The sequence below is a fragment of the Oncorhynchus gorbuscha genome, linkage group LG12, assembly GCF_021184085.1.
Source record: "Oncorhynchus gorbuscha isolate QuinsamMale2020 ecotype Even-year linkage group LG12, OgorEven_v1.0, whole genome shotgun sequence".
NCBI lineage: Eukaryota > Metazoa > Chordata > Actinopteri > Salmoniformes > Salmonidae > Oncorhynchus > Oncorhynchus gorbuscha.
The window spans coordinates 31,208,799-31,223,239 of NC_060184.1; the positions used below are offsets into that span (position 1 = coordinate 31,208,799).

Genomic DNA, 14,441 nt, shown 5'->3' on the forward strand with positions numbered 1-14,441 from the left:
CTTCTTTGACATAGAAGTGGGGGTTTTCTCCTTGAGGAAACCTATTGGACAAACAAGTTTGATACCGGAGCTCCGAAGCATGCATCAAAGCAGCTGACTTCGAAGTAGTGTGCCTTTGCGTGTATCACTTTAATGGAAGTTCTGTTCTGTGAAGGGAGCAGTACACAGCGTTGTACGAGATCTTCAGTTTCTTCCTTTCTCAGAACAAGAATAGACTGACGAGTTCCAGAAGAAAGTGATTTGTTTCTGGACATTTTGAGCCTGTAATCGAACCCACAAATGTTGATGCTCCAACTAGTCTAAAGAAGGCCCGTTTTATTGCTTCTTTAATCAGCACTACAGTTTTCAGCTGTGCTAACATAATTGCAAAAGGTTTTTCTAATGATCAATTAGCCTTTTAAAATGATAAACTTGGATTAGCTAACACAACATGCCATTGGAACACAGGAGTTTTGGTTGTTGATAATACACCTATGTAAATATTCCATAAAAAATGTGCCATTTCCAGCTACAATAGTCATTTACAACACTAACACTGTCTACACTGTATTTCTTATCAATTCTATGTTATTATAAAGGACAAAAAAGGTGTTTTTCTCTCTAATACAAGGACATTTTTAAGTGACCCCAAACTTTTGAACAGTAGTGTACGTCATCAATGACGTCCAAAGCTTTGTTTGATTACATGCTTTTTCAAACCGTGTGTTGCAAACTCCCACTGATTTTGCTGTGGTCCAGGTGCTTTCACCGTAGGTATAATTATGATTTTATATTAAAAACTTCTCCTGGTAGCTTAGTAAGTACAGTAGGGAACTACGGAACATTCATGGATGTGAGGGTATGAGGTAGAATCCCCTTGAAGACGTGCTGTTTTGGAAAAGATTTATGTGAAACCACACTTTTTGCACTGTTGTTCAAATGATTTGCTTTATTTAGTATAGTATAAGCTTTCATACCCCCTCATCTCCCCTGTAACTATTCCCCAGGTCATTGCTGTAAATGAGAATGTGTTCTCAGTCAACTTACCTGGTAAAATAAAAAAATAAAAAAATTCTGTCTTTAAGCATCCTAAATAATGCCATAGATTCTGTTTTTTTAAATATTAAACTTAAGGCAAAAAATGGAAGCATGATGTAAGATGCGAACCTACTCTAGCCTTCCAACTGAATATAGGCTACTAAAGCCAACGACTTACTGCTGCACTACATAGTTTTTCTGAAAACAGTGTATCTGAAAATCACACACCGCTATTTATTGCTGACAAGCAGATGTCACTAATTAAGCTCAAATAAGCCCCAACGCCTTGGTAATCCTATCACTAACAAATACTCAAAGAACACATTTCCCATAACCTGTAGGTAAGTCTGGCATCTGAACAGAGAGTTCAGTACTTCTGTTTTTTTCTATAACCTGTAGAGAACACACTATATGGTCTATATTTGGGATGTAGGTTTCTCACTAATGGGTGGGACAAATTGTGATGATGGGGATGGGTGGGGTATATGCAAAATGAAATACTGTACTGTTAGTATAGTTTAAAAAAACACATTTTGCGGGACACTGTGGTGTATTTTCGGACTTTAGTTTAGTATTTACAACAGTATTTATTTCCGGATAATACTCTAGTATTTACTATAGTATTCTTCAGTATTCTACAACATTCAATGGTAACTACTACACAAGATCGAAGAATACCACAGTGTGTAGTATAGTTTTCTACAGTATACTAAAGTTAACTACCAAATTCTATAGCAAGTACTATAGTATACGATAGTAAACTGTAGTATTGTTTCATGTGGAACAGTCTGGGGATGGCTTAAAGTGCTATTTGCTGAAGTTGTTGTTAAAGTTATTGTTGCTGATGACTCACCCTGACCAATAAGTTGACCACAACAAACATTAGTGCAATTCTTTTGGTCGGGAACTAGGGGACTGAGATCACACAGATATCCTGCAGATTATTTTGAAAGGGAATTACCTGATGACCATGCTTCAAAGGGGGAAAAATGTCTATAACATCATCATTTGTAAGTGGAGGTTCCTCCAGGTAGGAAATTGAGGGTGGTTCTCCTTAGCCCCCACTGAAGTGCGTACATTATGCTGTAAACTCACAGACCATCATGCATGTACACACACACACACACACACAGTTGTATTTGCCTGCATCAGGACATCATTCCCCTCCTTTTTGGAGCTTCTTTAGATACCTCCCATCTTAGGCTGGAGCTATTTCAGTTGGGTCATCCAGACGACTAGACAAGGATCTCCCTCTCCCTGCTTCCCTCGGAAGATTTAAAGGCTGTCACTTCCCCTTTGGTTCCCGCGCCCATCCAGCCTCCCTGGCAGTGCGACCGATGCATGAGTGTTCAAAATGGCCCAGACCGTCTAATCGCATTATCTTCAAATTGCACATCTGAGTCGAAGAGGTTGGAGCATGGTTCAGAGCATTGCTCATTTGCATTCCTTTGGACGCTCTTGTTCTCTACTGTAACCCCCCCCCCATCCATCCCTTCATCCCTCTCTCCCTCCCTTCCTGACTCTATCACCACTTGCACATATTTTGTACACTGACTGTGTCACTTGTGTGGTGATAACTTATGCAGTACATCACATGTGTTTGGTCTGCTTCACCTGATATCAGATATGTGTGGATCATACATTTCTGAAATGTATGATAAATGTCAGTAAATAAAATTACTTCCTGGGTATGATACATTTGTTCCTATTTCCTTCTCTGGTATTGGCTGACTTAGTATAAGTCCATACAATACATGGGTGGGACATAAATTTGAAATCCTATTCAAAATCAGTCCTAGGCAAAAAGTTAGCTTTCATTTTTAGAGGGATCCTGGTACACACACACACACTTTTGATTGGCATGTAGACTCGCAGCTGTCAGTTTAATTGACCTGCGGCGGCCCGTAACAACAAACCATCTTCTTGCCGAAGGCAGCCACATGATTGACAGCGAAGCTATCCTTCCACTGAGGAAGGAGCTGCGGGTATGACCGAGCAATCCATCAGCACTCCACGACTTTTGGGGGAAAGCCACAACGACTAATGAGGACGTGAATATTAAGTCTAGGGTCGGCTCACGTTGTTGACACTTTGCTGATAGGATGCTTGATTTGTTGTGCGAGGCGCAAAGCAGAAACACTGGCTTGGTGTAATTCAAAACTGCATTGCTGTCTCTATTGCTTTGACACAGCTAAATAAAAAAAATCCTTTACATCTAGGTAGTCCTGAATAAAAAAAACTGACTTGCCAGTTTTGACCAAAGGCGCATTGGAGGAAGGAGTATGTTTTGGTTAAGACCATTGGAAGTTAGAACATGGAATGTGCCATTTCCCACAGCATGAAAATATTCTTTCAAATCTAAAAGTATACAGTCAAGTCCCCTGTTTACCCTGCTGAAACATACAGCATAGACCAGCATAGGCTGGTGACCAGCCTTCATTGTGTTTTTACTGGTGACTAGCCTTCATTGTGTTTTCACTGGTGACCAGCCTTCGTTGCGCTTTCGCTGGTGACCAGCCTTCATTGTGTTTTAGCTGGTAACCAGCCTTCGTTGTGTTTTCGCTAGTGACAAGCCTTTGCTGTGCTTTCGCTGGAGACCAGCCTTCACTGTGTTCTGGACACTAGGGACCAGTATAAGCTGGTCACCATTTCGGCTTACAAAGTGATGTCTAATTCCTATTGGAATCCAGCCTGAGTGGGGTAGTGACGTGCAGCTTATGAACGATTTGTTCTTTTTGAACTACTCTTTTTACTGACACGAGAGTCATGATTAGTTTTTTCTGAGTGACACATTTTTGTCATTCTTTTGACCTGCTGGCTGCAATGAATTCTACAGCAGGATTAATACTCAATCCTCCACACCGGAGATGTATTCTGACCTATACCTGGCTGTCATATATGCTCTCAAGCAAAATAGATAATGCTGCAGAGAGCATAGAGGAGAACAATACATGTTCAGAACTGATAATAGATCTCATTAACTAATGTAATTAATGTATTATTGAGTGTTATGATGGAAACATCTTTGTAAAACCAACTAGTCCAGTTGCGGACACAACTATTTTTTTTATTTTACAGTTATTTTACCATGTAAGTTGACTGAGAACACATTCTCATTTACAGCAACAACCTGGGGAATAGTTACAGGGGAGAGGAGGGGGATGAATGAGCCAATTGTAAGTAATCGTTAAGGACTGGGAAGTTTTTCAGGACAAAAAAAAACTGAATGGAGCTAAGCACATGCAAAATTCTAGGTTTCCACCAGACACTTAGAGATTAATTCACCTTTCAGCAGGACAGTAACCTAAAATGCAAGGCCAAATCGACACTGGAATTGCTTACCAAGAAATGGCTGAGTTACAGTTTTGACTAAAGTCTACTTGAAAATCTATGGCAAGACCTGAAAATGGTCATCTAGCAATTATGAACTACCAATTTGACAGAGTTTAAAGTATTTGTAAAAGTCTAATGGGCAAATGTTTGGCCGCCTTTCCTTCCAGTTCTCTGCTGCCAATAACTGGAACAAACTGTAAAAATCACTGAAGCTGGAGACTCATATCTCCCTCACTAACTTTAAGCACCAGCTGTCAGAGCAGCTCACAGATCACTGCACCTGTAAATAGCCCATCTGTAAAATAACCCATCCAACTACCTCATCCTCATACTGTTATTATTTATTTATTTATTTTTTGCTCCTTTGCACCCCAGTATCTCTACTTGCACACTCATCTTCTGCACATTTATCACTCTAGTGTTTAATTGCTATATTGTAATTATTTCGCCACTATGGCCTATATATTGCCTTACGTCCCTTATCCTTCCTCTTTTGCACACACTGTATATAGACTTTTTCTATTTTATTATTGACTATATGTTTGTTAATTCCATGTGTAACTCTTTGTTGTTGTTTGTGTTGCACTGCTTTACTTTCTCTTGGCCAGGTCGCAGATTGAAATGAGAACATGTTCTCAACTCTGGACGGCTCTGATTTTTATCCGCACCCTCCCGCCCGCCTAGCATCACTACTCTGGACGGTTCTGACTTAGAATATGTGGACAACTACAAATACCTAGGTGTCTGGTTAGACTGTAAACTCTCCTTCCAGACTCACATCAAACATCTCCAATCCAAAGTTAAATCTAGAATTGGCTTCCTATTTTGCAAACAAAGCATCCTTCACTCATGCTGCCAAACATAACCTTGTAAAACTGACCATCCTACCAATCCTCGACTTCGGCGATGTAATTTACAAACAAATTGGATGCAGTCTATCACAGTGCCATCCGTTTTGTCACCAAAGCCCCATATACTACCCACCACTGCGACCTGTGCACTCTCGTTGGCTGGCCCGCGCTTCATACTCATCGCCAAACCCACTGGCTCCAGGTCATCTACAAGACCCTGCTAGGTAAAGTCCACCCTTATCTCAGCTCGCTGATCACCATAGCAGCACCCACCTGTAGCACGCGCTCCAGCAGGTATATCTCTCTGGTCACCCCCAAAACCAATTCTTCCTTTGGCCGCCTCTCCTTCCAGTTCTCTGCTGCCAATGACTGGAACGAACTACAAAAATGTTTGAAACTGGAAACACTTATCTCCCTCACTAGCTTTAAGCACCAGCTGTCAGAGCAGCTCACAGATTACTGCACCTGTACATCTATAATTTAGCCCAAACAACTACCTCTTCCCCTACAGTATTTATTTATTTAGCTCCTTTGCACCCCATTATTTCTATCTCTACTTTGCACATTCTTCCACTGCAAATCAACCATTCCAGTGTTTTACTTGCTATGTTGTATTTACTTTGCCACCATGGCCTTTTTTTGTCTTTACCTCCCTTATCTCACCTCACTTGCTCACATTGTATATAGACTTATTTTTCTACTGTATTATTGACTGTATGTTTGTTTTACTCCATGTGTAACTCTGTGTTGTTTTATGTGTCGAACTGCTTTGCTTTATCTTGGCCAGGTCGCAATTGTAAATGAGAACTTGTTTTCAACTTGGCTCCCTGGTTAAATAAATGTGAAAAAAAAAACATTTAAAAAAACTAGCCTGCCTGATTTAATAAATGTGAAATTAAATAAAAAAATAAAAAACTTTTGCACATTCCAATGACTTACCAAGAAAGACTCACAGCTGTAATTACTGCCAAAGGTACTTCTACAAAACATTGACTCAGGGGTGTGAATACTTATGTAAATGATACATTTCTGTATATAATTTTCAATACATTTGCAAAAATTATATATAATTTGTTTCACTTTGTTATTAGCGGATATTTTGTATAGATGGGTGATATAAAAAATATATTTTATCCATTTTGAATTCAGGCTGTAACACTACCAAATGTGGAATAAGTCAAGGGGTATGAATACTTTCTAAAGGCACTGTATATCCACACACTCCAAATTTGGGAATGGTTAGGGTACATTGTTTTTGACCATGCCGCCAAATATGCTAATGTGCCCCCACCAGCACATTGTTCCTACCTACATTTCAAAGTGCAGTGAAAGTAATGTAAACAATAATTCATTTTACAACAATAAAACCTTAATTCAACTGTAAAAATACAGTATTTTTACTGCAACTCGGTAGCTGGTTGTCAAGCCTTGGTCATTGTAGTTTGTGTTTTTGTTATATGTTTGGGTAGGCCAGGGTGTGACATGGGTTTATATGTTGTATTCGTATTGGGGTTTGTATTATTTGGGATTGCGGCTGATTAGGGGTGTGTCTAGTTAGGCTTGGCTGCCTGAGGCGATTCTCAATCAGAGTCAGGTGCTTGTCATTGTCTCTGATTGGGAACCGTATTTAGGTATTTCTTTCAGCAACTTTCAAGCTGTATATCATCAGTATATCATTTTCAACCACGTAAAATACACCTTCCTAATATTGAGTTACACCCTCTTTGCCCTCAGAACAGCCGGGGGCCCTAATCGGCCGCTTATGTTGCTTATGCCTGGAGCCAGCCCAGATTATACTATATTTAGAAAGCATATAAGTCATTCCAAGCCTTATTCATACAGTTTTGTTGAATAGGAAATACATCAAATGAAATATATAATATTTGAATCATATACAACTTTCACCATATACAACTGTGTACTTGAACTTGTGTCCTCTGAAGTGACTACACCTCAGCAATTTATATTTAAAAAATGGCCAGAAAGGTTTAAACCTTTCTTAGAGTGTGCAGCATTACTAGTTATTGTTTACTGCCTCTCATGATAAATAATTACTTTTGGGGATGACGTACATTACATTTTAGATTACATTTAGTTACATTTAACTGGTTAACTCCTGCGACCTGTACAGGTTTCTTTGAAGTGCTTTAATGCAATCAGTCGTAAAGCAATACAAAGCCTATATTGTACTATGCAAAGGAATAAAGCACACATAAAAAGCCTGTTGCAATAAATCCCTGTATATAGAGGTCCTTGAGGACTAAAAGTAAGTACCCACTGGGAACACACCGGCTGAATAAATGTTGTTTCCCATGTCATTTGAATTAAGTTACATTGAACAAATGTGGAATAGACGTTGAATTGACTGTCTGTGCCCTTCCAATGTTGTGTTCATCAAGTTTTTCAGGGCCAAATCCCAATTTGAGATTTTTGGGGGGTTTATTAAATCATGCATTGATATCAGTGAGAAATGTGCACAATGCATTTTCAAAGGGTTGATCCCTGATTGATTGGAAACAGTACAATCCCTCCAACAACGATCCACACAGTCTTGGATTCATTGAGGAAGCAATATGGAACAAACTGACAATAGATCATATTCAATAGTACAATTTTATTGAAAACTAAAAAAAAGTCAGCAGGTTGCAATTTAAATTAGTTCAATGCACAATATATATATGTATATATTTATTGTTTTGGTATGTGATGCATACATTGTGCAACAACCTTTTAATTACTCAAATATACATGAATGGCTTGTTCCAGACACACAACAACATTTACTCAACTCAGACTGGTAGCATTTCAACATCTTGTTTCTTAATATTTAATCCTATAAACGTACAGTATTTTATTTACTCTGTACACACGAGAAACGGTCAAGAAGACAAGTCTTAAATACTGATATTTACATTCATGCTATTTTTGTTATACTTATTTTGTACATTATAATACACCACTATGTTCATGTAGTGGAGTTAACTGTAGGTATAGACTGTATGGGCTGTAGGTATAGACTATGCAAATAGTGTGTCCAGTATGATTTCTTTTGTAGCATGAAATGAAGAAGGACGGACAGCTTGGACATACAGACAGTTACCTTTGTGTGCAAGATGATGATCTATGAGCTCTGTTATCATTGTATTTTACTCTTCTTCTGATGTCAATAAATGTTTGATTTTAATGTATGTTGAATTTCAGCATGTTAACCCATTATGACCCACTTCCCTACAGCCCACTAAAGCTGTGTATCCTTAGGGAGAGGGGGATTGGAAGAATCACTCTTCAGAAGAAATATAACTTTTTGATCGAACCACAGGCAGATCATTCGGTAAAAAAAAAAGGATACACCTCAAAATGTTCCCAATGTTTACGTAGATTAAAGGGATAGTACAACTAAATTACAAAATGACATGTTTGTTTCCTAACCTTCCTAACCGTAATCAGTTTGCTTATGCATCTACTGACCACTATTGGCTTACAGCATTTTCCAATCAAATGCAATATTAGCAATGGCTTCTAACCAGGTCAATGACTTCTCACCAAGTCACATTTCTACACAATCCCTTTTGGAGACTTTGGGATGATTTGAGCATGACATTTAATTCATGATGATATCGGGTACATTGACTTTGAGAAAGAATCAACCATGTTTGCTACAATGCTTTTAGGAAACACACCTTGAAAACAATGCAGTACCAGACATATTGCAGGTGGAGTAATTTACTGCGGTAGCTAGTAGGGACTGCTCAAAAATGACTGCATGGGAGGGGGGTTCCAACTAGAGACGTCATTAAAAAACTTTTAAAATGCACCCCCCTCCCCAACGTAAAACATATTTTCACATGACCCTCCCCTTGTAATTGAAAATAATTAAATACCCTCCCCCTTTATTGAATTAACTCAAAATAATGATTACAACCACAGTAATAGTGATAAAGTAGTCCTACCTCCTTAATACCATCAGGGGGTGCATATTTGCAGGTCAGATAAAAAAGTACCTTTTAAAAACACATATCATGCAATTCTAGTCAATGTACATGACTGAAGATATTAGCTAAATGTATTTTTTATATATCATTTTTTCTGAGCTAATAGTCGTCGGACCAGAACATAATATAATAGCAGCCCGATTCATAGGCCTACACTATTTTGAACACCATTTTGAACACATCTTTTTAGTACATCACTAATTCAATTACAAATAACATACTTGTGTAGATAAACGTCTCTACTCAATCTACATCGTGGAAGTTCAGCTTTACATCGTGATTGAAATGTAAAGGCAATGTTCACGGTAAACTCTGCATTCGTTAGCTCAATCTGAAAATACCTTTACATTTCTATCGCAGGATCTGTTACGCTTCAGCGTTGATTGGGGAAAAACAGGCAGCCTAACCTACTTTTTATTTGCTCAAAACAATCAGCTTGGTTGCACGAGAAACTGTCGCTCCCAACATGTCCCAAAAGAAAGGCCGATTTAGAAAATAGAAGTTTCAGGGAAGAATGAACAGAGAGATATGTATTCATTTTACCACATTTCTCCGATGCTAAACCAGTGTGTCTTGTTTGCAACCAAACTGTCGCTGTTTGCAAATAATTAAATCTAAGATGTTATATGATTCTAAGCATTGTAGCCTACTTGCCACCCCAGACAGAAGCCTGACGCAGAAAAATGTAAGCTTTAACTGCTGGCTGCTCTTCCATGGCTTCACCCAACAAGACACAGTCACAAGCGCATTCCTAAAAACTGCCTGGGTTTAAAAATCTTCCCTTTTAGAGAAAGTGAATAGCTCAATTGTTAGCGACAGAGTTACACATTGTAGGCCTATTAGATTACTTCCCAAGCAATGTTGTTTTCAAATATTCTCGGCTATAAAACTTCATAGCTCAACCTCTGAATGACAGAGACAAAGCAAAGATATTCCCCATATGCATCGGAGTTGCGTCATTGGGCATTTTGCAACTTGTTTCTAGCATAAAGCATCGGGGAGAAAAACCTTGTTATAAAGTCACTTTATATATGCAGAATCCGTTTTAATCTCTTCAAAATCTTAACCTAACAAGGGTTAGATTTTGCCAGTTTCTTTAACAAGAAACTAGGCTATGGCATACCCTCATATAGGCCTACTCCTTCAATTCGAGCACTGGTTTTAACTTAACAGACCGAGCCATTCATGGAAACAGATGTATTTAAGGAGTGGTGACACTATTGGAGGAATTGGCAAACAAATCTATGGATAGCCTTTAGTTTTGTCTGTTAAAACAGGTAGGCCTACCTTTTATTTCTTAAATAGGAAGAAATCGGCTTCAACACATAGATCTGTTGTTGTTAGTTAATTGGCATAATTTCATCCTCCTGATTGATTGCACCGTGGCTTTCGCTTCACGTTTTTGCACCACAAAGCTTTCATGGAAGCACTCAAAATCTGGCTTATTCTGAAAAACATGTTGTTTTGTGGCCTTTGGAGTGGCAAATATCATGAATAAAGTATATAGGAAAACCTGCAAAACAGCAAATATAAACCAGGGGAAAAATGTAATACCCTCTCCTGTGCCCAATAAAAATCTACACAATCCTCCACGAAGCAAAAAGAAAGTTACACACCCCTCCCTTATTTTGGAGCGCCCCTCCTGCGCAGTCATTTTACAACTGTCTTTTAGATATGTATCCAGTAGACTATTAGGGTAGAAACTGCAGGTTAGCCATTAATGAAATGCTGAACCCTGGCTTTGTTAAGGGTGGAAAGCCCATAGGCAAAGCTAACATCCAAAGTTTTCAGTGCATTTAAGGTGTAGGTCATTAACCCAAATCCAGAAGACTGAATCCTGGAGCCAAACTTTACAATAGAGACTTTGACAAAAGAGTACAGAATGCAATTTTGGAATGCCTTTTCTGGGGAAACATATACTTACAAATAAAAAGGTTAATTCTACCTTTCTTAAAGGTAGACACAGCAATATTGCATCATCATACACAGCGGGACAATAACAAATGAACAAACTTGAAAGACTGCCGCTATTGGCTGTTCCCAATTGGAGCCCCCTCTTGAGGCATGCCCACATTTCTGTAAGCAGGAAGTCGCTCCGCTGTGAATCATGATGTCATATTGCTAAATATGAGTCACATATGTGTAAAAAAACTCTTTGAGTCACATATGTGTAATTCTATGGGCTGAGTTCTCCCATTGATTAATATAGTCTAGACATACAGATCTGCGTCGGAAAGCACTAAACAGGATCCATAACTGGTCGGCATTGGATACTCTCATGTCCTATTTTCATAATAAGGAAACAACCCTTGGGAACATATCTCATATCCTTTCAAATTGCATAGTCAGAGACCAAAAGCAATACATTGAACTCTTCACGATGACAGTTCTTCTTTTGTCGTATTTTGGTGTATAGACCACTGCAATCCTTGTCCATCAACATGATTTTGTGTTTCAAGTAGAATGTCAATTAACAAAAGGCGTCATCAAGGAACCTTCAGAGGCAGGAGAGGAAGGGGAAGGGGGGGGACAAGACAATGAAATGTGGAGGGTTGCGGGAAGTGCAGAAAGAGAAAGACAGAAATCATTGCATTCAACAGAAAGTGCATGCGATTTTTTATCCTCTGTATTTCGTGTCGCTTCTGTCCACTTAGGGGTCTCCAAGGTGATGTATGGACTTACAGATTTGGCCAATGTGCTGGCAGCTGTTATCGAGTGCCCGCTAGACATCGAGTCCACACTAGACGAGCCATCCCGTTAAGGCTTCCAGTGCTAAGCCCTCAAGCCCTGCATGTGAAGGAGTCAGCTACTGAGTTCCAAACCCGGATTAATATATTTATCAATGCTTTTCTCTTTCAAAGACCTACGGCCAAGCTCTCTTTCATATGGTCCCACAATGGTCTGAAGCATGATTTGCTGTTGGGTTGCAAGTTCATACTCTCCCTCCTACCAGCCCCCCTGCCTTCTCAAAGTCAAGGAGGGCTTCTTGTCATTTCTAGTGGTTTGGGGTTGTGGTTGCCGTGATCCTTCTATCTGGGCACTTCCTACACCCCTGTGTTGTTGGTGTCCACCGTCTTCTTGCTGCGCGAGCTCATGGCGTACTCCCCTCGGCTTGTTCCATTCTCCTCCTTCCGTAGGGGTTTCCTATGACACAGGTGACAAAAATAATCAGATGTCAACATGTGAACAGTACTGCTCCTGTGACTACATCTGATGCATACAGTTGTTCTATGTCTTGTGTCCTGTGTCCTTTAACTTCCTTGTTGGTTCATTTGAAATCAATTGACTCTGCAGAGTATATCCACATTCATGGTAGAGAAGACAAGCATTGGCCAATCTGTCGCAAGTAAAAAGTGAAATGTGCATGCACCCTCCACAAGATTCAAAGCATTTATGCTTACGACACAAGTGGGGAGAATATTATTTTGACTGCAGATGGATACAATGAAGCTAGCAATCTAGCTAGATAGATAGGTTCAATTTGTTTACAATTATATATAGCTATTAGCTTACTATTAGCTTACTATTACTTCAGCTACAGCAGCAAGCTAGCCTGCCAACGTAGAGACATTACTGTGCAGCCGTCTTCATCGACCTGGCTAAGGCTTTCGACTCTGTCAATCACAACAATCTTATTGGCAGACTCAACAGCCTTGGTTTCTCAAATGATTGCCTCGCCTGTTTCACCAACTACTTCTCTGATAGAGTTCAGTATGTCAAATCGGAGGGCCTGTTGTTCGGACCTCTGTCAGTCTCTATGGGGGTGAGCTTCAATGCCATACAACTCTCCTTCCATGGTCTCCAACTGCTCTTAAAACTTCTTAGGGCTGAGATCCCGCTAACGGGATTGATATGACAACAGCCAGTGAAAGTGCAAGGCGCCAAATTCAAAACAACAGAAATCCCATAATTAAAATTCCTCAAACATAGAAGTATTTCACACCATTTTAAAGATATGCTTCTTGTTAATCCCACCACAGTGTCCGATTTCAAATAGGCTTTACAGCGAAAGCACCACAAACGATTATGTTAGGTCAGAGCCAAGTCACAGAAAAACACAGCCATTTTTCCAGCCAAAGAGAGGAGTCACAAAATTCAGAAATAGAGATAAAATGAATCACTAACCTTTGATGATCTTCATCAGATGACACTCATAGGACTTCATGTTACACAATACATATATGTTTTGTTTAAAAAAATCTCAATATACATTGGCGCCTTATGTTCAGTAATTCCAAAAACATCCGGTGATTTTGCAGAGAGCCACATCAATTTACAGAAATACTCATTATAAATGTTTATGAAAATACAAGTGTTATGCATGGAACTTTGATACACTTCTCCTTAATGCAACCGCTGTGTCAGATTTCAAAAAAGCTTTACGGAAAAAGCAAACCATGCTATAATCTGAGTACAGTGCTCAGACACAAAAACAAGCTGTACAGATACCCGCCATATTGTGCAGTCAACATTAGTCAAAAATAGCTTTATAAATATTCACTTTGATGATCTTCATCAGAATGCAATCTGAGGAATCTATTCGATAATGTCCATAATTTATGTCCAAATAGCTACTTTTGTTAGCGCGTTTTGTAAACAAATCCAGTCACAAAGAAGCAGACGAAATGTCAAAAAGTTCCGTTACAGTCCGTAGAAACATGTCAAACGATGTATAGAACAAATCTTTAGGATGTTTTTAACATAAATCTTCAATAATATTCCAACCGGAGAACTCCTTTGTCTGTAGAAAAGCAGTGGAACAGAGATCGATCTCACGTGTACGAGCATTACGAGTTCAAAGCATTCTGCCAGACCTCTAACTCATTCCCCTCTCATTCGCCCCCACTTCACAGTAGAAGCATCAAACTAGGTTCTAAAGACTGTTGACATCTAGTGGAAGCCTTTGGAAGTGCACCATGACCAATATCCCACTATCTTCAATAGGGAATGAGTTGAAAAACGACCAACCTCAGATTTCCCACTTCCTGGTTGGATTTTTTCTCATGTTTTTGCCTGCCATATGAGTTCTGTTATACTCACAGACACAATTCAAACAGTTTTAGAAACTTCAGAGTGGTTTCCATCCATATATACTAATCATATGCATATATTAACAACTGGGACTGAGTAGCAGACAGTTTACTCTGGGTACCTCTGGGCACTGCAAAAATCACTAAAGCTGGAGACTCTTACCTCCCTCACTAGCTTCATGCACCAGATGTCAGAGAAGCTCACAGATCACTGCACC

The 14,441-nt window shown here is 39.3% G+C and overlaps 1 protein-coding gene across 1 annotated transcript in view; it reads right to left on the bottom strand.

The window, feature by feature from the left end:
- Positions 1–7,801: 7,801 nt before the first annotated feature.
- Positions 7,802–14,441, bottom strand: part of prima1 (proline rich membrane anchor 1) — a 70,140-nt gene continuing 63,500 nt past the window's right edge. The window contains exon 4 of the mRNA XM_046293303.1: positions 7,802–12,337. Coding sequence (XP_046149259.1) covers positions 12,238–12,337 — 100 coding nt within the window. The 3' untranslated portion in view covers positions 7,802–12,237. The remainder of the gene's footprint in view (positions 12,338–14,441) is intronic.